We start from the raw sequence: 25,434 nt of genomic DNA on the forward strand, positions 1-25,434 counted from the left end.
GGCCAGAGCAAGCTTTCATGTTTCTTTTCGTATTCTCTTCTAATACGTGAGAAGCTTGTATCTGGGGTTGGAAATTAAAAAATCAAGAGGAAAAATGAAAATGCAAATTAATTAGTTGATTAATTAATTAATTTAGCATTCTCTCTTGATTTTTTCAAGGCCAAGCCTTATTAGTTTGTAAGTCGTAGTCGTGGTACTAGACCCGATTACAAAAATGAAATATTAAAGTGAAAGTGCAGTGAAGTGAAGTGAAATTAAAAAGTGTTTGTGCTTGGACATTTGCAAAAATTATGCAGGTATGCGAGTAGCGATTCAAGGGATCGTTGCTCGTTTACGTGTTACGTTTTTACAAATGTCTGAACAAACGTAAAATTTTCGCGAGTGATTTTTGTGAGGCTATTGCCGAAGAAAGAAGAGGCTATATGCTGAAGAGCCCCGGCAAAATTTGCCCAGAAGAGGGGAACTACTAATGGCTCTCCATCTTCGGATGGACAGTCATTCTGTCACTATGCTCGCTAATTTGTTTTTTCATTTTTTGTGTTTTTGCTTGAACGGTATGATTAATACCGTCCAGGACGTATTGAACTCGACATTTTACGAGTTCAATACCCAGCTCGTTGAATGGTCAACTCGCGATTTTATTTCCCCTATTTCTTTTTCGTTTATTGCTTTATTGAAATAAATTATTCTTTTCTTATTGATTTGCACATCAATTATATTTCATGTTCTTATTTTAATTGTGTTCTATTTATTTAAAACATACCCTGAGATTGTAATGGTAATTTTCTGTTGGCATTTTTCATTTTAATTCTAATCGAAATTATGATGTTAATTATATTTTCTATTTCAGCATTTTATTGTTGAATTATTTTTTCTATTTCAGCATTTTATTGTTGAATTATTTTTTCTAATTCAGCATTTTATTGTTGAATTAATTTTTCTATTTCAGCATTTTATTGTTGAATTATTTTTTCTATTTCAGCATTTTATTGTTGAATTATTTTTTCTATTTCAGCATTTTATTGTTGAATTATTTTTTCTATTTCAGCATTTTATTGTTGAATTATTTTTTCTATTCCAGCATTTTATTGTTGAATTATTTTTTCTATTTCAGCATTTTATTGTTGAATTATTTTTTCTATTTCAGCATTTTATTGTTGAATTATTTTTTCTATTTCAGCATTTTATTGTTGAATTATTTTTCCTATTTCAGCATTTTATTGTTGAATTATTTTTTAATTGTTACTGAAATTATGGTGTTAATTATATTTTCTATTTCAGCATTTTATTGTTGGATTGTTATTTTGTTAATTGTTGCAGAAATTATGATGTTAATTATATTTTCGATTTCAGCATTTTATTTCAGCATTTTATTGAATTGTTATTTTCTCAATTGTTTCTGATATTAGGATGTTAATTCTATTTTCTATTTTAAGATTGTATTGTTTAAATTTTTATTTTATGTTGTCTGTTTTGAATGGTTTCATGTTATTGTATATCTAATCCTAATAATTATGTTTTCCGTTACAGCATTTTATTGTTGAATTATTATTATTTTCTCAATTATTTCTGATATTAGGATGTTAATTTTATTTTCTATTTCAAGATTGTATTGCTTAAATTTTTATTTTATGTTGTATGTTTTGAATGGTTTTACGTTCTTATGATTTTAGGGTGGGTCACTAACGTAGCCACCTCCATGTGGTGTGACCTGGTAATTGATATCGTTTTCTAAAGATAACTTTTAGAAAGCGATATCAAGCTAAGAGCTACAATAAAAAGATTTATATATTTTTTAATTGGGAAACAATAGTTTAAATTCAGAAAAGTATTTTCGGGATTGCAATATTACCATATAGAACGTATAACTATAGTAATTTTATAGTTCCTGAAAAAGGAACTTGTATGATTTTTGACTAATTACAAATGACTAATTACCTCCTTCTTTTCGAAGTCGGTTAAAAATAAAATAAAAAGAAAATCACAAAATATGGAATTTAGAAAGAACGAAGTTGTTTGATACGCAATGGTAGAAAGAAATCAACCCTGGCGAAGATATTTCAAGCAGAGACGTTGTACATTGGAAAGGCCATGACTTTATCCATGACTCTGGTCAGACGCCAGATCTCGCTCTTGTCCACAGAACACATAATTTCTGCCACCGACGAGATACTGTCGGTGACAACAGTATCTCGTCGGTGTTTCTGCTTTTCATTTGATAGAAATTCGCTATGCAATAATTGAGGTGGCGCTTAGATCAGTTTCTGTTCGGTCTAATTTTCGATGAAACGTTGACTGTTTTACCGATGCGGAATTCGAAGTTCGGCCTCGACGCTCGCATCGCCTTAAACATCCAAACAGAAAATAAATTCCAACATTTGATAAATTTCACTGAACATTTATGAAAGGTAAAAATATTCGAATTTTTCCTACATTTACAAATTTTCCCTATCATGTAAAAATCCCAAATAATAATGCATTGTAACTATCATTACAATTCACATAAATATAAAAACATGTATGCAATGTAAGGTCAGGTTAGATTAAATTTAAACGATCTAGAGGGCAGTACATACTTTACGTGTGCTATATGTAATCGTTCAACGTGCCGCATATCTCTCAGAATCGAGCTTCTTTAACTAAATATAAGATCGCTGCTTGTACACGCCGCGAGTTTTTAATTTCTTAAAAGATTGTTAGATATGAATTGACAAACCATATTGGCAGATATTTTGCCAAACGTGTATCCTCGATCCATCTCGATCTACGATCACGTTACGAGAGGTAAGTGCCTTCTGTCAAGGCATGTTGAGCATACTTTGCCTCGCCTCGTGTTTTTCTTGCGTTATAATTACGCGATTTTACGTCATCTAATTTTATTATAAATTTATATTAATTCGTGTTAATTCTCATAAAATATATGTAGCTTTAGTATCTTTCATGAGTTCTTCCTTAGATGTGTAATAAGCAATGCATTGTTATTTCAAACCAAAATAAAAGTTGAATACATTTAGTAAGAGGATATTCAAAAGATTCTAATCAATTATTATTTTTTATTGTAGCAGAGTAGGTAGGAATGGATTTCGAGTTGGGCAATGTTGCCCAAATATCAGCAGAACTTGCTCAAGTAGTAGAGGTGATGATGTCACCAGATGTTCCACAGCAGCAACGTTTAGACATGTATAATGCTTGTGAAAGATTTAAAGAATTATCTCCAGTGTGTGCACAATGCGGATTATATTTAGCGCAAAAAGCACCAAACAGAAGTCCTGTGGTTCGTCATTTTGGACTACAGTTAATGGAACATTCTATTAAATATAGATGGACACAAATATCGCAACCAGAAAAGATATTCATAAAGGAGAATGCAATGAAATTACTTCGAGAAGGCACAGAACCATTACTGCAAGAAGAAGCTCACATTAAAGATGCACTTTCACGTGTTGTAGTAGAAATGATAAAACGAGAGTGGCCACAACAATGGCCAACATTACTTGCAGAGCTCAGCCAGGCTTGTACAAGGGGTGAAAGCCAGACAGAGTTAGTTCTCTTAGTATTTCTAAGACTTGTAGAAGATGTGGCACTCTTACAAACATTAGAATCCAATCAGAGAAGAAAAGATATATACCAAGCACTTAATACAAACATGGCTGAAATATTTAGCTTTTTTTTAAGACTAATGGAACAACATTTTTCTGAGTTTCAAAAGAAAAGTAGTTTAGGTTGTACTTCAGAAGCAGCAGCTCATAGTAAAGTTGTACAGGTAAATTGATATAAAAATTCTAAGGAATAAAATTATTAATTAAGTTTATTGAATTGTTTTAACTTATGTAACAGGTTGTATTATCTACGTTAACCGGGTTTGTGGAATGGATTTCGATCACTCATGTTATGGCAGAAGATGGTAGATTACTGCAAATATTATGTCTTCTGTTGGGGGATCCAATATTTCAATGTTCAGCTGCTGAATGTTTATTACAAATCGTAAATCGTAAAGGGAAAGCTGAAGACAGAAAGCAGTTAATGATTTTATTTTCTGAAGATGCTTTAAGGTACATTTATACAGCTGCCACTACAGCACCGCCTGTGACTGGAACAAATGAGATTCATGAAAATCATTACTTATTTTTAAAGAAACTGACACAGGTAAACAAAAATTTGCCTTTACAATTTAAGGGGGATTGAAACAAGAAAATTTGCACGTATATTATTTGCATAAATTTTCATTTTAATTTTGAACAGCTACAATAAGTAACTAATATTAACTTTAAATTCAAGGTGTTAACTGGTATGGCAACTCAACTATGTGCACTTTGGGGTAAAGATGATAGTTCCAGCATACGTCCTACGCATTTCAACATATTTTTAGATACTGTACTAACTTATACCATGTATTCAAATTTAACATTAACACACATGGCAAATGCAATCTGGATAATGTTGTTTAAACACGAACAGATAAAGCAAGATCCGTTATTGTTAACTTATGTACCGAAATATGTAGAACACACGGCGCCAAAATTAATAAAAATAGCGTATCCCCAAAGTAGACAAAGTAATGGAACGAGTGCACATTGTCTCGCTGATTACGATTCGGTTGAAGAGTTCAATGTTTTTCTTCATCGATTTAGAACTGATTTATTAGAAGGCTTTAGACAGGCGACAATGATCGCGCCGCTAGTAACGTTTACCTACGTACAGCAATGGTTGACAGCTAAAATAACAAAGGGAATGGCAGATCTTCAATTTCAAAGCGATCAAAATGATCCACATTACCTTGAATGGGAAGCCCTTGCGCAAGCTTTGGATTCTGTGGTCTCCAGAATTCTATTAATTAACGAACGACCAAGCGTACAAACTGGACTTCAGTTGTTGGAGCTATGCCTTGGCTATTCTCCGCAAGATCCTTGGCTATTATCGGCGCTACTATCCTGCATCAGTGCCCTGTTTGTGTTCTTATCGATGTCAACCGGTTCGATAACTATGCCAGGAGTTTCTATTCTGCCTAGAGTTTTGGAGAAGATCTTTGCTGCTCTGGTATTCGAAGCGCCTGGTGAAACAAAGGGTACTCGATCTAGAGCAGCAAAGAATGTGAGGCGACACGCAGGCAGTCTTATGGTAAAGATCTGTTTAAAATATCCATTGTTACTACTCCCAGTTTTCGAACAGATACATACAATGGTTCGAGGTCTAACAAGAGAACCTAGCCCTTTAACCAAAATGGAGGCCACATTGCTTTACGAAGCACTTTTACTGATATCAAATCACTTCTGCGATTACGAAAGGCAAACCAGATTTGTTGCCGAAATAATCGGTGACGCGTCCGCAAAATTTATCGCACTTGGATCTGAATCATTCAAAGGGCCATTAGAATTAATGAGGTTCATAGGATTGGATCGACCGCCGGCTGAGAACATAACGGAAGATCCAGCTGGCCAAAATCGGAGTGACTTAATGATTTGCATCTGTACAGTATTGTGCGTTGTAAAACGGTGCAGTATACCGGACGATCCGGATCGTGCTGCAAGAGGTAGTTTCGTCGCTGCACTTAGCGAAAGTGGAAATCCGGTATACAGAAATCCTGCTACACCGCACGTGATCCCAGTACTGCCGACACTTTTTGCATTGCTTAGAACCATGAATGCTCTCTTCACTCCTACCGCTTTAGCAGCCTTGTCTGAGGTAATAGAAACATCCGTATTTTCTCCTATCTAACATGTAAGATATATTAATTATTAAAATTTCTTTATTTTCCAGGGATATAAAAATGCTCATGACTTATTGGAAGCAGAGAAAGCGAATCTATTAGGTTTAAATACGGCAAACGATAATGCCTCCGAGCCTGACCAATCTTCCTTCACGGCTTTAGTTCGAATGCAATCATTTCTTAGTACTATTCACGATCTCTGCTATCATATGCTGGGCAGTGGATGTCATACGATCGGAAGAGATTTTTATCAATTACCTGGGTTAGCACCGGCGCTTATCAACTCGGTTTTTTCTAACATGGAGGTAATTTTGCGTTCCATTCGTCGTTTCAGTTAAACGAAAGATGCGTATTTAAAGTTGGAAGAAGTTAATTTCTTGTTTATTTCTTAAAACAGATTCCGTTTGTTTATTTCAGATGATTCCTGATTATAGATTAAGACCTGTTATGCGCGTCTTCATGAAGTCGTTCATATACTCTTGTCCACCTGCATTTTATGAAAGTGTTCTTGTACCTGTACTGGCTCATGTTTCCACACATAGTAAGGCCATCTATATTCTTTTATACAACATCCTGTATTATTTATTTATCATTTATTTATACATCTTTCAACAGTGTACCATAGGCTAAGTACCAAGTGGCAGTACATAGCACGCCTTTATGAGTCTGGTGGTTTAGACGAGGAAAATACTGATACGCAAGAAGTTATCGCCGATATGCTGAATCGAAATTTGACGAGAGACTTTGTAGAGTTGTTGAAGGTAGTACTCGTTGGAGGTGCTGCTAGCGATGCAACACCTCCTGACACTATGGAACAAGACAGTGAAGGTATGGCCATTGATCCTCCTTTATCACGCGGGAACAGTATAGTTGCTGAAGTTGTTAGCGAATTGGGAGCAGTCGTACTTCGTCACCCGTCTACATGCCACAGTGTGGTTTTATGCGTTTTAGGGTAATGAATACTTTTACTTTCGCCTAATATTTGTCGTTGAAATAGAAATACACATTTCTAACAAAATAATTCTTTTGTTTAGGGCTTTGGCTTGGAATGATTCGAATGCAAGTTTCAAAGCTACAATGTTAACTGGGCCAGTAGTGCGATCATTAGCGGCCGATGGTAGTCTAACGCCTGCTATGGCTGCTCATATTATGGTAGCTATTCTTCAAGGCTTACAACTTCATGGACAACATGAAGCGAATCAAGGTTCCTTGATAACTTTGGGCGCACAAGTTTATGAGTGTTTACGACCCAAGTTCCCTAATATTATTGAGGTAATGCAACAAATACCGGGCGTCAATCCCACGGATCTGCAACGTTTCGATGAAAAGATGTCTGTAATTAGTACTAAAGGAAACAAGGTAGAGAAAGGAAAGAAAGATCTATTTAAGAAAATTACGAACCAGGTAACGTTTTTTCATAATTATTTTTATTATTAGAATAGAACAGAAGGTTTATTTGAGTATATACTATGTGTATTCGTACAGCTTATTGGTCGAAGTGTTGGTCAGTTGTTCCGTAAAGAAGTTAAAATAGACAATTTGCCACGAATAGAGGTTTTTGGTAAACAACAGGCGATACGAGTGGACGAAATGTCAGAAAATTCGACTGACAGTGGGTTTGCAACTTTGTTCGCGGGATCTACGTAGCAGAAACTTCATCTAGATGACCATATTGCATGCACGTGGTTTAAACTGATAAATGGTAATAAATCATCGTAATATACGATTTCCTATTAAAAGAAGAAAAAAAAAATTAAACTCTATGGATAAAAGAATCTTCTAATTGAAATAAGAGGACTTCATAGAATAAGTCTATTCGAGAACACATGTATTTTTTTCTTAAATTATTTATTAAGTTGTACACGTGTATACAGTCTGGGATGATGCGAATATTTATCAACGCATCTGTTAGAAATGAAGGAATAAAATTAATAAAAAGAAACTACGCTTACGCACGCATTTAACGTTAACTGTGAATAATGTGTAAAAAAAAAAAAGAAAAAAGAAATTAAACCAGTGTTATTTGTGAAGTCCTCCTATTTTCGACCTGGGACTTCAAACCTATACGAAAAACATTTTGTCTCGCGAGAGTATCCAGGGTGCGCGCGCATACGCGTGTGTATGTATGTATGTATTGTGTGTATGGTGCGTACAAGTACGCACGTGTAACATAAGACATTCGTCGCTAAAAAACATGCAACAGATGTAATAAGACAAATTTTAAACGGATATAAGTATGTTTTCGAACAATTGTATATTAAGTCTCACGCATTTATTATATTATTCCTTTGGATTTACATAAAATCTCTTGTAACAATGTAAAGCAGCATGATTTTCAACGATCACACGATGTGTAGTACAGACTTTTGTAAACATTTCGCTAATGTACAATACAACGGTTGTTGATTTATAAAAAAAAAAAAAAAAAAAAAAAGAACAATTTTACTATTTCATATAAAAGTTTATATTCGAATCGATTATAATTGTTTTCAAACAACAAGAAAGTGCGTACATTTTTTAGTACTTTTAAAGCGTTTTATATATAGTACATGTTCGCACTGCTATTTTTTTCATTTTTTTTTTTCCTTTTCTTATAAGAAAGTTTGTTTAGATATTTCTTTCTTCTATTTCAAACAGTTATAAAGTGTACCTTCTTCGTTTAACGCGGAACAATTTTTATTTAGTATGCGTTACAGCCGTTTTTTAAATGCAATCTTTATTTAACGTTTAAAATTGACAAAAAATGTAGCATTTTAAATGCTTATTACGTGGCTTTTGTTCAATATCAGTAACATTTACACGTTTTATTGTTACTATTTTCATTTGTGTTAATTATATTCCATTATTGTGAATAACACAGCATCGTAGCTATCGCATGAAAAATCAGATTAGTACATTACATGATTACCATTACACATCACATAATGATCGATAACAGGTGACAATCGTAACGAATCGAATTTAAAAGTTGTCTGATGACGGATATATAGTTAAAAAAAAAAAAAGATCTATCGTGACAAAGACTGTGCTTCATAAATATTAAATAATAACGAATATATAAATAATTTTAAATTATTATCGCGGTGATTCTTTTGTTTCTATGTACGTTGAAACGATAACATTCCACGATATTACATTTTGTTAAACACAGTCAATTTACTTATTATAACTACACATGTTACAAAATTCATAAAAGTCTACATTTTAACGGTGAAATGCTTTGTCCAATACCCTTTCTATTCACTTAAAAATTCGTATGTCTACTTTTATAAAACATCCAAAAACTCATTGAACTCGTTTGGTGATAAGTACGGATAAGAAAAATGCTGGAGTTCAATAGACATTTTGTAACATTGTTGTACGTGTATAATTCGCATACAAACAGGAGAGATTCAAAGAGATTTATATACCGAATCTCTATAAACTGTCTGAAGTACAAAACTGCAGTAAAATGTAGCGAAAAATATTTCACAATTTTTATAGTCTCGTTTTTGTATGATCCTTGTACCGATAATTAACGAAACATGATAAATATTAGATTAATAATGATGGAATGGTAATTTTATAAGGTATACCGCTATGCAATTGATTGCGATAGTTAATGCAGCTTGAAATAATTTTTCTATCATCGTTACGTTCGACTAAAACAGAATGCAAAAACTTGGCATGGAATTATAGAGTACTATGTTCTCGAGATTTATAGTAACCTTAAAACAGGTTTTTCTTCGTTATAATATTCCTCATACACTGAACGAATGTATATCATAATTACAACGGTGATAGATGTGTAGCAGTCGAAGTAAACGGTGTTTCGCATCTCGGGATCGTCTGTCAGATTCTTCAGTGAGGCTGACAACAGACGATCCCTGTCCCAGACACCTATCATACCGCGGTTCGAAATTTGAAATATTCGAGCTGCATGTCGGGCGAGTGCTTGCGAGAACATGGTTCCTCTCGCCGCCACCTAGCGCTCCCCGGCCCGAACTCAAGGCGTCCAGGGAGACGAAACCCCCTCCGTAAAACGATTGCGACAGATGTAAGGCTCCGCTATAATTTACTGAACAAATAAGTCTTAAAGAATATTTTGAGATTCGAGGTATATCTTTTGTTACGATGTTGATACTTTGAAAGTGATCTGATACATTTTCATATCTAATTTACAATAGAAATAATTTTGATTATTACGGCGAAAAGAAGAAAAAAAAGGAAAGAATTATAATAATTTCGTACAACAGATCGAAAGAATAAAAGAAAGTTATCAGAAAGCTTTTTACATATATGAACAGTTATCAAATAAGTCGCACTTTTATAACTAGGAACTGTCGACAACAACCAGAGCCGGTCATTTATACGTTCGCTCGTTCATTCGCATAATTCGATCATTCAGAAAGCATACAAACATTAACGATGCCTACTATTCGTCTCGATATTACGTTTAGCACAGATTTTTGTTTCATAACAATATCAGGAGAAATTTCATTATTTTAAAATTGATTCGATTTTGTACTTTTAACATTACAAAGGTAGGTTTTTGTAGGTCTCGTATCCGATACCCTTAAATTACGTAAAAAAATACAGTGAATATTTCATTAAGAATAAATATCTTTAATGAGCGAGCAATTGAAGAGTAAGGTACGTATTAGGTTAACGTGTTACGCCGACGGTACGCCTACCGTAGATTTTATACAAATTTCTTACGAGATCGCTAAAAGCTTTGATCCTGTAAAGATCATATGCTCGATGTAAGTGTAACGTGCAATCAAATAATTCCATGTACAGTTCATTCGACTTAATCGACTTAGGCATTTGAAATAATTTAAGCGCTTATCGTTGTATCAACATCGTTCTTTTTTCCTATTAATAGAAACACGTCCATGTTATCTTTCCCTTTAACATAAACTTGGCCACGTGGTTCAAACTCGTATCGTTCCGTGAGAACGTCCAAAGTATTCTTGGCCACTTGTATCCTTCCAGCTACTCCGGTAGAATCCATTCTGGATGCTATATTTACAGCGTCGCCCCAAATATCATAGTATAATTTAGTAGCCCCGATCACACCAGCGGTAACGTCACCGTAATTGAAGCCAATTCTCAAGATCAATTTAAAGCCTAACAGGTCACGATTAAAATCATTAATTACCTTGTGCATCGCCATAGCAAAATCTATCAATTGAAATAGATGCGCGTAATCGTGTTCACTTTGTTGTCTGACTTGTGGATTTAAACCACTTGCAGCCATAAAGGTACTACCAATGGTTTTGATCTTCTCGACGTTCGAGAATTCTTGCTTTTCTAATAACTCGTCGAAGTCGCCGATAAGTTCGTTCAACACACGTAGATACTCTTTGCCACCTAAATAAGACTCGTCGTAGAGTTCATTGAAATTAACTATACTTGCAAAAATAATGCCTACGGCTTTGTGATTTTGAGAATATTTAGCGGTGGTCTTCAATTGATCGGCCACGTATTTTGGTATAATATTATGCAAAAGCCAATCGGCTTGATTCTTCATCGACTGGACGCGAGTTTTATCTCTTGCCGCTACCGCGTTCCCGTGAAAGCTTAATCTGTAACTGATCTCAAATTCACGATTTAAAAACCAAACTAGCAGAAGTAAAAGTATCATATCCAAAAAAATCTCGGAATTGTACAATCTATCGTGATATCGTATTTCTACTTCTCGTTGCCTCATGAAAGCATTCTTTAAAGCAAAGTTTGATGTAGACCGAAGGAGAGTACTGTTAAATATTTTCTGTGAATTACTTGCGTTAAACTGATTGCTAATTAAATCTGTAACATTACCGAGATTCTTTTGACTGTACGATACATGATTCATTATGAGAAAAAGAAACATTACACCCATAAGCGTTACCAGGAAATTTTTCATCCAGCAATTAAGTTGCGTGAAATTACAAAAATGTACTAAACCGACAAAGACCAAATAGCCGTAGTAATATTCGAAATGATTCAAACTATGAAAATTGCTGCATGTATAATTGAGAAGAATAGACGTGATCGGTAAGCCAACCAGGACCGCGCCGCAAATATGCCAAGGATACCATTGTAAGAAAAACCTAAATAATTGTTGCGTCAATGTCGCGTGGATCATATTCGGATATAATAGTTGACGCACGCAAAGCGACACTGCTATAATTTGGATGGTAGTGGCACATACAGAAAAGATTATATAGTACAAAGTTGGTTCGCAAAGTAAGAAAAGCGAGACCGTGACGGCAGTGTAAACTAATGCCGATATTAAAATATCAAAGTACGTATTGAATCTCGAGGTAGCAAGAGTAGGTGGGTTGCCACTGATACCTTCGCTAACCTTGTGAGCATTCTCTCTGTACTCCTTTTCCATTTCTTTGTTCTTGAAGAAAAGTGTCAAACTCGAAAGTGGTGGTTTCACGAAGTAGGACCGTTGAGAACTTACATTATCTTGAACGCACCTGTATAAACGAACAAAATTAATTAGGCAGTATACTTTTAGAAAACATAAAGTTATTTTAATTCACTTACCTGATTAACTGGAGATCAGATTGTTTCCTTAACTTATGAAAACACGCACCAAAAGTATCCGTCACTGCCGGAGGAAACGGATATGGCGGTACCGAAGACGATGGCTCGTGAGCAGAATTTAACGTCGAGCTAGACGTATAATAACCACTCACTCTGTGAGCTAATAAGTCACCCTGAGCCATACCATTCATCAAAAACAGCTAAAATGTGAAAATTAACTGCAGGAGGAAAAGGAGTATGCTGACGTTGCTGTTCATTGAAATTGTAACATTAAAATATATTGTTTTTTTATTAAACGATTATATTATTGTTGAATAATGCAAATATTTATACCTGTTGCTGTATACTGCTACGTCTGCTATTACTTCTAATTCCAGAATCTTTTCTACTACACATAGAAGAGGCACGACTGAGTGGCTCTTGACCAGATAATAAAGGACTAGAAGGTACAGGATTCGGATCCATTTCAATGTCATTTTGAGATGTATTCTGTAAGGTAATGCAACTTATATACAAATGAGATAATACGATTACCTATTGAAATAAGATGATTTTTCAATCCGATTTTGACCTGCCTAAATCCATTACGATCTTCGTATGAATGAGATTCAGTTTTTGATCGTTCAGCAATAATTGCTTTAGCTTCTTCCATTTCTAACGGGGTCATTTCTTCGGTAGTTCGTTGCCTCTGTAAATATCTCCAAGGTTTATTTCGTAACTTTTTTTTCCCATAACTAGCAACCGATACGGGACTTTTATTTGCATTTTCCTTTTCATCCGTCGTATCGATATCGCCGTTTTCGGAATCTAGAATACTTGGTAAAGAGTTCGCTTTGATTCTATAATTACTTGTATTAGTAACCATATGGAGATAGTGACATTTCGATTTAGATTGACTATTACACGAGGCCAAACGATGACGTGACTGCATTAAAGGCGATATACTTTTTGGTGATGTAATATTCATTATAAATTGATTAGTAAAATCAGATCTTCGACCTTTGATGAAATAAGTTTTAATACCTGAAAAAATTTTAATTATTAAATAACCTGAACGTATATACTTTCCATTTATAATATAATAATATAATTATTAATACCATTTATTAATTCTCCATCTTCTGTAACGTATCCATCATCAAGAAAATTTAATGTTTTTTCACTTAAATGAACTCTTCCTGGTTTTCCTGTACTTTCTAATTTATTTGCCAAAGTCACATCATTAGACCAAACATCGAACTTGAATCTTTTAGTACCTACAATTCCACAAAGCACGGTTCCGGTATGTACTCCAACTCTCATGTTGACACCCTCCCTTCTTTCAATATCAAATTGTTTTATAGCTTCTATCATAGCTGTTAAAATGTATATAATAATTATATTTTCTACACGCGTTTTATTTCTATGGTATGAAAGAAAAATAATATACCTAGTCCCATTTCGATACAACATTTTGCATGGTCAGATCTTGGCTCTGGACATCCGCTTACACAGTAGTAACAGTCGCCCAATGTAGAAATTTTCTCACATCCATGATGCTCGCATAGATCATCGAATCTTTCGAAAAGATCATTTAAAATCCCTACCAATTCTTCTGCAGTTTTATTCGAGCTCATTCGTGTAAAACCAACAATATCGGCAAATAGAATACTAACATTTTCCATTGAATGCATGTTGAACGGTCGAAATAACGAACGGATATCCGTGTTATTGGACGGTATCGATCCTTTCTTTAAAGAATCTTCGCGCTCTCTTTCACGCTCGCTTTCTGCCATTAACCAATCGGCAACTTTCGGCGGCATTACGGAGTGAATCATTTTCTCTTTAAGTTGTTTCTCCATTTCTAATTGACGTCGGACTAACAAAGATTGGCCGACTTTCATAAACGTACCGCGCATTCTTACAAAAGTCATTATTAAAATATGTATTCCTATCAGATGAATACAAACTTGCATTAAAATTCTTATCCCAAGATTTGTAGAAAAATAATTATCGTCCGAAAATGATTGATTAGATATGTTGCTACTTAAAATATAGTTTGACAATTCACCGTTCCTACGGATTAATACATCTCCTCCCAATATCGAAGTTGTATTGTTTATATCTTTGGAAATTAAATCATTAGAAGCATTTACAGTGGAATTAATATTAACTATTGTCGACGCTATACTTGTATTGTTCAGAATTCCAAATGCTTTCCCAAGTATGGTCTCTTGGTTAGACGAATTCAATCCAAGAACAGATAACAATTTTGAATCTTGGGAATACGGTGTTGTCTTCATGGTTGCAATTGTATATTCGTTGTTATCGTGCATCACATTTGACAATTGACTATTATTAAAACTTTTCAAATAAGAATATGCAGCTGTTGATATTTTGCTGTAATCTAATATGGCATCGTTTCCTGTAGAAATATTTGGTAACGTATGTTCGCTGAAAAACTTTTCTCTTGCAGTTTTTGAACCATACAAATAGGCAGTTAAAAATTCAAATAGAAAGGAATAAATCGTTGATATTCCCAAACATGCGTATAATGGCATTGGCAGCACAGTGTAAATTAATAACAAAATTTCCGAACATAGTGCAAAATGTCCGACTAAAGTTAGGCCATCTATATAGGGTGGAATTATTGTAAGAAAAAGTAATGACAAAATGCAAAGCATAGCTGCAACTCCTAATGAAGTTTGCAACACATACTCTTTGTAATAATCTGTATGTGTTAAGTATAAAACTCCTGATACCATTATACCAACAGTAATAAAAATTGCTGCTATTGCTGGCCATGTTGTAGTATTATATTCAGTTCCAATTATAATAAAATATGCTAACCATGACAAAGAAACTAGCAAGATGTATGTTAGGGCATATCTAAAATAACACAGATCAATATAATTAATAATTATGAAAATAAATTAAATGGTATTGTGCTACATACCGAAATCTTAATCTTATTTGTGGAAAGGCACTTCTTTTAAACTGTTCTTCAAGTATTTCTGAATCAAATTTAGGATTCCACCAAGACCTTGAGGCTGCACGCTCGAATGGTACTGGAAGGCTAATACCGCAACATCCAAGTCCCTGACCACTGTGTGCCAAGTATGTTTGTATATATGGTGCCAGAGATATATGGATCTCATCTGTAGCATCTTCACTATTATCCTTAGCTCTTGTAAAACTAACAGATGAGCTTCGCTTTCGATTTAAAGAAGAAGTCATACTTGTCATTTAAATAGCACTAAAAACACATAATATAAATTTATATCATTTGTAAATGCAGCTGAATTAAAATACAACGATTTCAAATTTTAACAAGTAAAGAATATATTCTTAAAAGTGAATCATATAATTAACTGTAGAGTATCTTGTATAAAATAACGATTTAAACTAATAATTAAATTATCAGTTATATATTCGCTTTTCAATAATATTATAGTATCAGTTAAAACTTATACTCGAACGTGTACATCTTATCTAATTATTAAAAAAGGTGGTTATAGAACATTTATTTCAAATGACAGTGTATTTTTTAACATTACAAAAATGTACAATATTTTAGTAACAAAAACGTATGCCTTTAAACAGGGCTATTTTACAAAAAATAAACTTACAATCGGTCAATTTGCTTTGATCACTGGCGAAATCGCCACAAAACTAAGGAAATCATCTTCCCCGTTGACATCGGAGATTCCTCACGAGATCAGCTCGTCTCGAAAAATGCCATTTTCGTTTTCGTTTTTTTGTATGATATTCTCAGCTCGAGTGAGAAAAATTAATGTTCCATATACTGTTAAAACCTAAAGTAAATTCTCTACGATAGATTAAAAATTCTATACCATTAAAAATTGTAATTCAAACGTTTCAAGTTTCCTTTTCTATAATACACCATGGCCATCTTGAATCTATCGATGACAGCGCCCACAAGCAAAAGGCGCTCATGCATTAAAAGATTTATTTGTGCTTTGTGGATAATAAACTGAACTAAATGTTAGGTGAACCAATAGACAATACAATAATACATTTCATGTAAAGTTCAAGACATCGTGGTTTAAAACCCATCGGATCTAGAGTTATGTTATTACAAAATATTTCACGATCGTGGTAATACACCTTAACTTGGTGAATCTACGCTTTAAGATAACAAATAGCTATGTTTTATAAGTTTCGATTGCTTGAATATACTTAACAATAGTAAAAGAAAGGCATAATAAGTAAAAGGACTAAAAGATGTCACAACAAACAGCTCTTGTACAGACTACCAATGCAGGTTCTGACATAACACCTGTACTTGGTAGTTTACAATCTATAGGGCCTAATACTCAGGCATCATCTAATGTTCCTAATATACAGAGTGGCAATACAGTAGTACAGATATTACAGCCTCAGACACAGTCTCAACAGGCACAATTTGTAACACAATCTCCAAAACAACAGGTAGTGCAGCAATCATCTACGCAACAGCAACAACAATCGCAACACCAAAGTTCTTTTAATGATTTTCCTCAAGTATGTATGTTATTATTAATAAAATCTTCATTTATTTAACCTTTGAAATTATTTTAATTCTAGTTTTTGACTAAAACCCGATTACAAGATCTTGTGAAAGAGGTGGATCCCACTGAACAGCTAGACGAAGAAGTAGAAGAAATGCTTTTACAGTTGGCAGATGATTTTGTGGAAACAACTGTAAATGCAGCATGTTTATTGGCTAAGCATCGTCATGCTAACACTGTAGAAGTAAAAGATGTACAATTACATTTAGGTATACTTTGTTTTATATATTATACATGTGATTAATTAATTGGTATGCTAAATTTTATATAAAATATTATGTATTTTCTTTTTTTTTAGAAAGAAATTGGAATATGTGGATCCCTGGTTTTGGTACAGATGAAGTACGCCCATATAAGCGAGCAACAGTTACAGAGGCACATAAACAAAGATTGGCTCTTATAAGAAAATCAATCAAAAAATATTAGTCTTCCAATATTTTTCATCTTACGTTGTTATTTTGACATTAAGTGTCACTTTTTTAATATTTTCGTGACTATATACTTAAGATATGCATCACTGATATTTGTAAAAGAATGAAAATTATAAATATATACATAGTTTTTATAACATATAATTTCAAGTATGAGATAATTTAGAGATTAAATTAAAATATTACTAATAATAAAAACAATAGCAATACAGTGTACTTTTAATGATAAATTTACTTATTATCTATTACTTTAATGCTTTAAAGATATCATTTCTTTATAACGACCGTCGAGGGGTGCAGATCTACTGCTAAACACCCCAGCATTCCTTACATCCCGACATTCCTTATATCTCTTCATCCCTTACATCCCTGCATTCTTTTCATCCCTACATTCTCTTCAGCCCTACATTCTTTTCATCCATTCATTCTTTTCATCCCTACATTCTCTTCAGCCCTACATTCTTTTCATCCCTACATTCTCTTCAGCCCTACATTCTTTTCATCCCTACATTCTTTTCAGCCCTACATTCTTTTCATCCCTACATTCTCTTCAGCCCTACATTCTTTTTATCCCTACATTCTCTTCACCCCTACGTTCCTTTCATCCCTACATTCTTTATATCTCTACATTCCTTACATCCCAGTACCTCCCTGAAATTGAGTTGAAATTTTTGCGGCTATAAGGCCTGCGATTTTATACAAATTTAGTTCCTTTTTTCGCCACCAGAGGGCGCTGATTCGACATCGAAATTTTAGTTCACATTTTTGCCGCTAGAGGGCCAAAAATCGAGCAAGATTTAGTTCCTTTTTCCAAAACCAGATGGCGCTGATTCGACATCGAAATTTTAGTTCACATTTTTGCCGCTAGAGGGCCAAAAATCGAGCAAGATTTAGTTCCTTTTTCCAAAACCAGATGGCGCTGATTCGACATCGAAATTTTAGTTCACATTTTTGCCGCTAGAGGGCCAAAAATTGAGCAAGATTTAGTTCCTTTTTCCAAAACCAGATGGCGCTGATTCGACATCGAAATTTTAGTTCACATTTTTGCCGCTAGAGGGCCAAAAATTGAGCAAGATTTAGTTCCTTTTTCCAAAACCAGATGGCGCTGATTCGACATCGAAATTTTAGTTCACATTTTTGCCGCTAGAGGGCCAAAAATCGAGCAAGATTTAGTTCCTTTTTCCAAAACCAGATGGCGCTGATTCGACATCGAACATTTAGTTCACATTTTTGCCGCTAGGGGGCGCTGTTTTTTTCCAAATTTTCGCGAAATTCTCGAACTTACCTTAACTTACCTTTACTTACCTTTACTCGAAGCAGTCTTTGTAATATATTTATTGTAAGGGATGCAGAGATGTAGGGATGAAAGGGATGTAGGGATGTAAGGGATGAAGCGATGTAAGGTATGTAGGGATGAAAAGAATGTGGGGATGTAAGGGATGAAGCGATGTAAGGAATGCAGGGTTGAAAAGAATATAGGGATGTAAGGGATGAAGCGATGTAAGGAATGTAGGGAGGAAAAGAGTGTAGGGATGAAAAGAGTGTAGGGATGAAAAGAATATAAAGGAATACCGTAGTGGTCCGGGGCTGGGGCCCTGGTCTCCACTTACGCGTCCCGAGGAGTTCCGACATCGGGTGTGGCCCCCGATGTCGGCGGAGTTTAGCACATGGCGGTGGGTCAAAGGACTCTCTGTACCGCCCTAGTGTAGGCCACCGTGGTGGTTTTAGTGGGTAAAAATCCCACACTACCTCCGGCCCCTCCCCAGGGGGGCTGAAGGTGTCTTTCTGAAGATTTCCACCACGTTAAAAAAAAAAAAAAAAAAAAAAATTATATTTAAGGGTTGCAGGAATTTAAGGAATGCAGGGATGTGAAGAATGCTGGGATGGAAGGAATGCAGGGATGTGAGGGATACTAAGATGGTCTTGGTCTATAATGAGAGATAAAATTATATAAACAACTGGAAAAAGTAAAATAAATGGGGTCCTCAGCTGAGACCCATAAGAGGGATATAATCATAAATGTTATTCCCCTGCGAAGAGCTTATTCAATACGCAAAAAAAATAAATGAAGTAAATTAAATAAACTGTGGAAAAAAATTATACTGGTTGTGCCTTCTTCATACGGCTCTGATATATTGTCCAGGGGTGTTAGGGACCCCGCTGCGGCAAAGACTCTCTCTGCATACCTACATAATATCTTGGGGTGTTAGGGACCCCGTAATATCGACGATATTACCGATATTACGTAATACCGACCTGATATCATCGTGGGGTGTCAGCGACCCCACGGGTCACGAATGCTCGAAAACATAATCGGTAAGTTGTCGAGTAGTTTTCTGCGTTCTCGTATAGATGGCGCTGCGATCGGAGGCAGGAGTACACCCTTCCTCTTCGACGTCCGCAGACAAACTGACGCGCTTCGGTACCAAATGACTAATTTATAGGATCGAGCTTCTGATTATTTATTCGGCCATCAGTACTTACAAACATTTAGCTTTGCAATTAGTATGCAGAAAATTCAGTAAATGTTAATTTATGCGTAAAAGGAAATAAAATAAGATTTATATTAGCTCATAAGGAATGATAAAATAATAAATGAAAGGGATGTGGGCTTATTTAATTAGCTAAGAAAATCAAAGAAATAAATTAAATAAACTAAGAAAATAAAATAAGAAAAGAAATTTAGAATAATAAATAAAATAATAACTCAGTTGCTTTTTGTAAAATAATTTATTCAACAAGATTCATGAAATAAATACACGTTTATTAAACATCTATTTTAATCATTTTTCCCTCTTGTCCTAATTTTCACTGGTTTCTCAAAAATATAATCAAAGAGAGTAAAAATTGTGTCTTTTTAATTAGGAGTACGAGGTGTGGTAAAAGGGGGATTGGTAAGATAGACTGACTGTCATACCTACTGTGCTCTATAGTTACATGGCTACATTTGGGGGTGTCTGGAACCTCAAAATCATATACTTCTAAGAACAAATACATGTCGAGTTTTTTGTTTCCATGCTAATTAGTATCGGTATAGTTTCGTTTGGAGTAATTAAGCTGTTTGGAGGTCTCGAGATATCTTATCGACTTACAGTTTTGCATCTCCTTGCAAGGTGATGCCATCTAGTTGGTGCAATTGATTGGTGATATTGTCAGCGGGCAGGCGCTAGACTTTCGGAGGCTGCGTGCGGGATGAAGAGCGAAAGACAGAGAAGAACCGAGATTCAAACTCGAAATCTAACGAGGAACTCTCAGAGCCACGCGAGTGGCCGCGCGATACGGCACGATACGGGTGTTTGAAAACGGCTGATAACAGTGTGTTACGCGCCATGTGTGTCGAGAAAAGTGCGAATTTAATGCGGCTCTTTTGTGTCATATCGCTTCTCTATGGATTTCTTCTCCCGTTCGGTGAGTAAAACATTCGTATTCATTGAATTCGCGGGGGTTATCGCTAAACAATTGCTTCTCGTATCAGGAAACAAAGAGCGATCGTTCGATGACAAATGTTGCGTTTTGTCTAGCTGTTACATTCCATGAAACATAATTGACAAATTAATTGAACTAATTCGAAGTTAAATTTTTTAATTAATATATACTTGTTCCGTGTGATTTCGACGGTATTTAATTATTAGGAAATTTTCATCTCTAAATCACTTTTCTTTCGTTCGCTGCAAAATCATTTCGATTGAAAGGAACGGCAAGGAATAATAAAAATCGAGGAACTACGATGTATCTATTAATTAAATTAACGATAAAGTCGCATTCAATTATCACACAATACCGTGTTCGTTCTTTCACGCTGAAACGATTGGTTTGTAACATCAAATCGAATACGCAGTGGGAATCGAAGCGTTTCAAGGTTTCGTGGAAATTGATGATTCCAGATCGATGTTGTATTTGAAGCATTGGTAGTTCATCACAGTAATTAATTCAATTCTAATCAAATATATGTCTATTTCATATTTCTATAATTAATAATTAATAATAACATCGATATAATTTATAGAATTCAGTTCGATCGCTTCTGAAATCAATCAACGCTTTTAAAATTGAACGTTCATACCTGTTCGTCGAGCGTTAAGTTCAGCGAATAATTACACGATGGCGAGGAACCCTTAGGGAGAGCTTGTTTCAAGCATGAAACAACGATCGGTTGATCGCAACCGTAACCTTCCATTGAAATGTCGCAAATTGTACGACAATCATCTTGTCAAGCCGTTCAATTCTGTTCACCGCGTTCGCGACGCTCTAATACGAATTCCACGGAGGTTTGGATGACCTTCTCGGCCTAGCTGGCTCACTGTCGGATGCAACAATGATTCCCTTTGGTATATTACCAACGTAACACGTCGCTGTTCTCGGACGAATGAAATTCCCTGTAAACTGTACTACGGAGAATATTTTATCGTGCCCTAGACGCTAAGAGATAGAGGGAACAGCTATTTTATGCACTTTTGGCATGCATCGCTGCACGGGGTGGGCCTTCCTCCAGGAAATATCGTCGCTGGTGTACGCATCTCTTGGTTTCGTAGAGATTTTCCATCGAGCTGATCCGATTTCGTCTTCTAAACGCCCTAGAATCGTTTCAACTTCTCGTTCTCGTTTCGATAAATCGGATAATTAGGACAACACTTAACGAGTTCCGCTTCTGTCGCTGTAATTATCGTCTCCGCAATTATATCTTCATTATCGTCGCAGCAAAACTGTCGGCAAAAGGAAAAGAATATAAATGAATTTAATTCCAGGTCACTGGAAAAATAACAAATACGCGAATCAACGTTAAGGACATGGAAAATTTAATTTCGAATTACATACTTTTCGAAAGTCTACGATATTTAACGCAGCAACGTTGTTAAGTTTACGAGCAGATAAAAGCTTTCGAAGATTTCGAATTCCCGGACGACCGCAATAATTACAACTATCCGCGAACAAGCGTTACAGCAAAGCCTCGCTCGGTGTAACTTACTAAACTTTCCAAACTTCTAGACACTGAAAGTTTGAAATTTAACCAACTTTCATGGAGTTTCATAAAATTTCCAAGAAGTCTACGAAATCATTGCAAAATCCCACGGTTCGTAACACGTACGTAGAAACATACTCGAGCTCAACATCTCCGAGGTCTCGCGTGCATCTAACATATCACGAGGGTGTAATTTACTCAGTTAGCAAGTTCTAAGAGTCGACTATGTAGCGTCTCATTATGGTCGTCAATCGATGTCAGCTTCATACCTCTCGAAAATCTGTGTTCGTTATCCATCGTCTCGTTAATACGTACTTCGCGAGTCACAGAAGCTGCTCTCTCTCGTAAGTGGAACAGACGAGTCAGGATCAGACGGAACGGTTAAGTAACCCATCTGGAATTGTTGGATGGAAGCGGGCTGGCTGATGGATCTTAGAGTATCAGCTAACAGAAATTGAAATCATAAGATTCGATAGGGGTTAAGAGATTTGCTCGATGAATTACCAAATTTGAATAATTAAAAGAGATATGTAAGATTCATCTTAAAATTCTGATATCTGTTGTATCTTCATTATCGTCACAGCAAAACTGTCAGCAAAAGAAAAAGAATATAAATTAATTTAATTCCAGGTCAATGGCAAAATAAATGGAAAATTTAATTTCAATTCGAATTGCATACTTGTCGAAAGTCCACGATATTTAACGCAGCATTTGTTAGAGAATACCTGACAGAGCTGTCGCCAGCAACGGTAAACTATCACCAGAAAAATGTACTTTGATATTTTTCACCGAAGAAAAACCATTAATCATAACGTTTGTTGGCTCGAAAGTAACAACTTCTTTTCGTCGCGTCACTGAAAATAAGAAGGAATGGCCAAGATAAATGGTACACCCTGTAGACATCTGTGCGCGATTCAACGCGCGTCAAATATATCGAAAATGGCAAGAAAACGTCGTCCATTCGGTTCTCGTCTCTTCACTGTATCAATCCACTCATGTTATTGACCATTTATATTAATGGTATTGCCAGAGGAACAACGAGTAAAATGGGGGAGCGAAAGAAAGTTGTCTGGGACAATTGAAAATGTTCGTCTTGTTTCTTCCTGATTCGTTAGTATGAACAAACATAAAAATGATTCTTGATAAATGAAAAATATAAAATCTGTTATTTCTTCTCTCATCTTGTATGTACTATTTTATTTGAAAATCCTCTTTCCCTTCTTCATTTCTATCTGTATCCAAGGGAATCGATGTGGCTCACGATTGAATAAGCAGCTCGAATCTCGTCAGGATTTGTCTGAAAAGATACATAGGTGGGATACGTGACGGAATCGTTCAGGCAAAGCGCGTTTCCGGTGGATTCGTGCGTTACAAAAGTAGATGAGTCGTATTATACTTCATACGATTCGTTGAATTATATTTTCCACGAGAAATCTTCCGTTGTTATTCGTTCCGGCTAATGCGATAACGCGTTCCGAGCAACGAATATTTAAACGTTTTATTTACCGAGAATAAAAAGCGACGAAAAATAATGAAAATCAAATTTCATGTAGAAATAATATTATTCATTGCTATCGTAATTATTTCGTCGAGTTACATTGTCAAAGGGAATTTTCAAATTCAAAGAAAAGTTTTTCAGATAAAATTCATCGACATCTTCGAAACTTTGAAAACATTTTTTAGAAAATAAAAGAACGGTGGGATGTCTTGATAAAAATTCCCGAGGGTACTTTAGAGAGTGAACGCATTACGCTCTGATGTGTTGTAATATATTTATGAGAATGAAAGATTACACTCGATAACACACGGTGAATAACTGTTGCAGGTACGTTATTACACGCTAAACGAATGTGTAACTTGTGAAAGGTGTTCCTAGAAATTTCCGACACCAGTGACGCGAGTTTACGTTTTACATCAGCAATTTAGTTGTTTAATGAAGTTTCTTAACTTTAGAATGCAAGTTCATATGGTATAATTAAAAAGTATAATTACAATTTAATCCTGAATATATTTTAATTTTTTCGTCGGATCGATTAATTAGTTCACCTAAGAATAAATTACTCAGCGTCTGTTCCTGAATTTGCAAAAGTCCACTGGTTAGTTCTAATAAATCAAAGGTTCCTCTCGTATTCCACGTCGTATCCCAAGGTAAATAACATTTCGCCGGAGGAGAATAGGGGATCTGAATTGATGATGAAGTTAGCTTTTCTCGACAAAGTTGGCCCTCATTGTGGTCTATCCGCTGTCTTTCATCGTAACAGATATTAGCAACCGGAAACTCCTCGTATCGGTAATAGAACTTCAACGAAACTGATTCATTTTTCAGCTGTACAATTGTTCGGCGCGCTCCTTTGAGGAATTGTAATTTCTGTACGGTAGTAAAGTCACGTTTTAAATTGCTACAACTTTCGTTCAACGTGAATGAAAATGGAATTCGTTTTGAATTTGAAAAGGATTTGTTTCTAAATAAAATAAATAGAGTTATTTATAAAGAAGAGCTAAGAATTTTTCTTAAATCCTCCAGCTTTGTTAAAGTATCTAACGTTCATCATTTGAATAATTATAATTACACATTGCCATTTTAACCAGCGTTAGATTAGGTTTTGCCTAACTACAAGGGACTTGACGCGAATTCTGTTAATTTTCACGGTACACTGCAAACTGCGAGTATACAAAGCAACACTGAATTCTCCTGTTTGTCTCGACATCTTTCTGTACCAGTATACGTAACTAGTCTTGTTGTTGAACGTATCAGTTGATTTATGAATTAATATTAATTAAAGTATCATAAGGAAAAATTAAAGATTTCAAAGTGAACTGAAATTTTTTAAATGGAACTTCATATTTCATACACTTACATTTTCTATTATAATAATGAAATAAAAGTAACAATTAGTCACTTATTTGGGAAATACAATTCGGTGTTGAAAGGGTTAATTAAGCTCACGTGTACCTGGGATGGGTTAATATGATTTAAATTTTCAACTAGGACGATGTATATTAGCCAGGCTTCAGCAGTGATAAAACAGTGGTTACAGAGTAATTAATTCTATTACCCTGATTATTAATATATATTATCGCTAATAATAAAGAAGGTTAAAAATTTATTGAAAAATACGGAAGTAAATTCGTCGTGAAAATCCGTTCAAAGACGATTGGAAACTATTAAAGTAGAACTGCATTTGAATGAATCTTTTGAACATTTAATATCTCGCTGAGAAAGCGACGAGAAGGAAGATATTTTTCAACCCTCTCCCGTGCCTCATC

At 35.0% G+C, this 25,434-nt stretch overlaps 4 protein-coding genes, 1 long non-coding RNA gene and 1 pseudogene across 6 annotated transcripts in view; 4 read left to right on the forward strand and 2 right to left on the reverse strand.

The window, feature by feature from the left end:
* The first annotated feature begins 2,242 nt into the window (after positions 1 to 2,242).
* LOC114880537 (exportin-5) lies at positions 2,243 to 7,446 on the forward strand. Of its 2 annotated transcripts, none has more exons than XM_046287674.1 (9): positions 2,243 to 2,408; positions 3,063 to 3,763; positions 3,838 to 4,146; positions 4,279 to 5,682; positions 5,758 to 6,012; positions 6,125 to 6,248; positions 6,323 to 6,659; positions 6,742 to 7,111; positions 7,193 to 7,446. In XM_046287674.1, exons 2-9 carry the CDS (start codon positions 3,077 to 3,079, stop codon positions 7,352 to 7,354), a joined length of 3,648 nt encoding a protein of 1,215 aa, XP_046143630.1. In that variant the 5' UTR covers positions 2,243 to 2,408; positions 3,063 to 3,076; the 3' UTR covers positions 7,355 to 7,446. The 2 variants fall into 2 exon arrangements, with proteins under 2 accessions (XP_046143630.1, XP_029052476.1); XM_029196643.2 differs by lacking the exon at positions 2,243 to 2,408 and adding an exon at positions 2,570 to 2,784.
* A 674-nt stretch (positions 7,447 to 8,120) lies between these two features.
* Positions 8,121 to 16,003, reverse strand: LOC114880536 (adenylate cyclase type 9). Its single transcript, XM_029196642.2, has 8 exons — positions 15,835 to 16,003; positions 15,162 to 15,461; positions 13,656 to 15,094; positions 13,327 to 13,581; positions 12,798 to 13,249; positions 12,560 to 12,715; positions 12,227 to 12,426; positions 8,121 to 12,156 (listed from the first exon to the last, which is right to left on the reverse strand). The coding sequence occupies exons 2-8, from the start codon at positions 15,449 to 15,451 to the stop codon at positions 10,524 to 10,526; spliced, it is 4,425 nt and encodes a 1,474-aa protein (XP_029052475.2). The 5' UTR covers positions 15,452 to 15,461; positions 15,835 to 16,003; the 3' UTR covers positions 8,121 to 10,523.
* LOC114880539 lies at positions 12,398 to 15,320 on the forward strand. The gene is made up of 3 exons (XR_003790094.1): positions 12,398 to 12,490; positions 12,604 to 12,722; positions 15,235 to 15,320. It is a non-coding gene; the product is annotated as an uncharacterized LOC114880539 (long non-coding RNA).
* A 141-nt stretch (positions 16,004 to 16,144) lies between the features above and the next one.
* LOC114880538 (transcription initiation factor TFIID subunit 12) lies at positions 16,145 to 17,455 on the forward strand. The gene is made up of 3 exons (XM_029196644.2): positions 16,145 to 16,729; positions 16,793 to 16,985; positions 17,075 to 17,455. Exons 1-3 carry the CDS (start codon positions 16,451 to 16,453, stop codon positions 17,200 to 17,202), a joined length of 600 nt encoding a protein of 199 aa, XP_029052477.1. The 5' UTR covers positions 16,145 to 16,450; the 3' UTR covers positions 17,203 to 17,455.
* A 2,929-nt stretch (positions 17,456 to 20,384) lies between these two features.
* Positions 20,385 to 25,434, forward strand: part of LOC114880542 — a 30,574-nt pseudogene continuing 25,524 nt past the window's right edge.
* LOC114880540 (fibrillin-1-like) overlaps positions 23,242 to 25,434 on the reverse strand; it is a 99,296-nt gene continuing 97,103 nt past the window's right edge. The window contains exon 27 of the transcript XR_003790095.2: positions 23,242 to 23,464. The gene's annotated coding sequence lies outside the window, so the exon portion shown is untranslated. The remainder of the gene's footprint in view (positions 23,465 to 25,434) is intronic.

This window comes from Osmia bicornis, chromosome 11 (assembly GCF_907164935.1).
Source record: "Osmia bicornis bicornis chromosome 11, iOsmBic2.1, whole genome shotgun sequence".
In the NCBI taxonomy this organism is placed as follows: domain Eukaryota; kingdom Metazoa; phylum Arthropoda; class Insecta; order Hymenoptera; family Megachilidae; genus Osmia; species Osmia bicornis.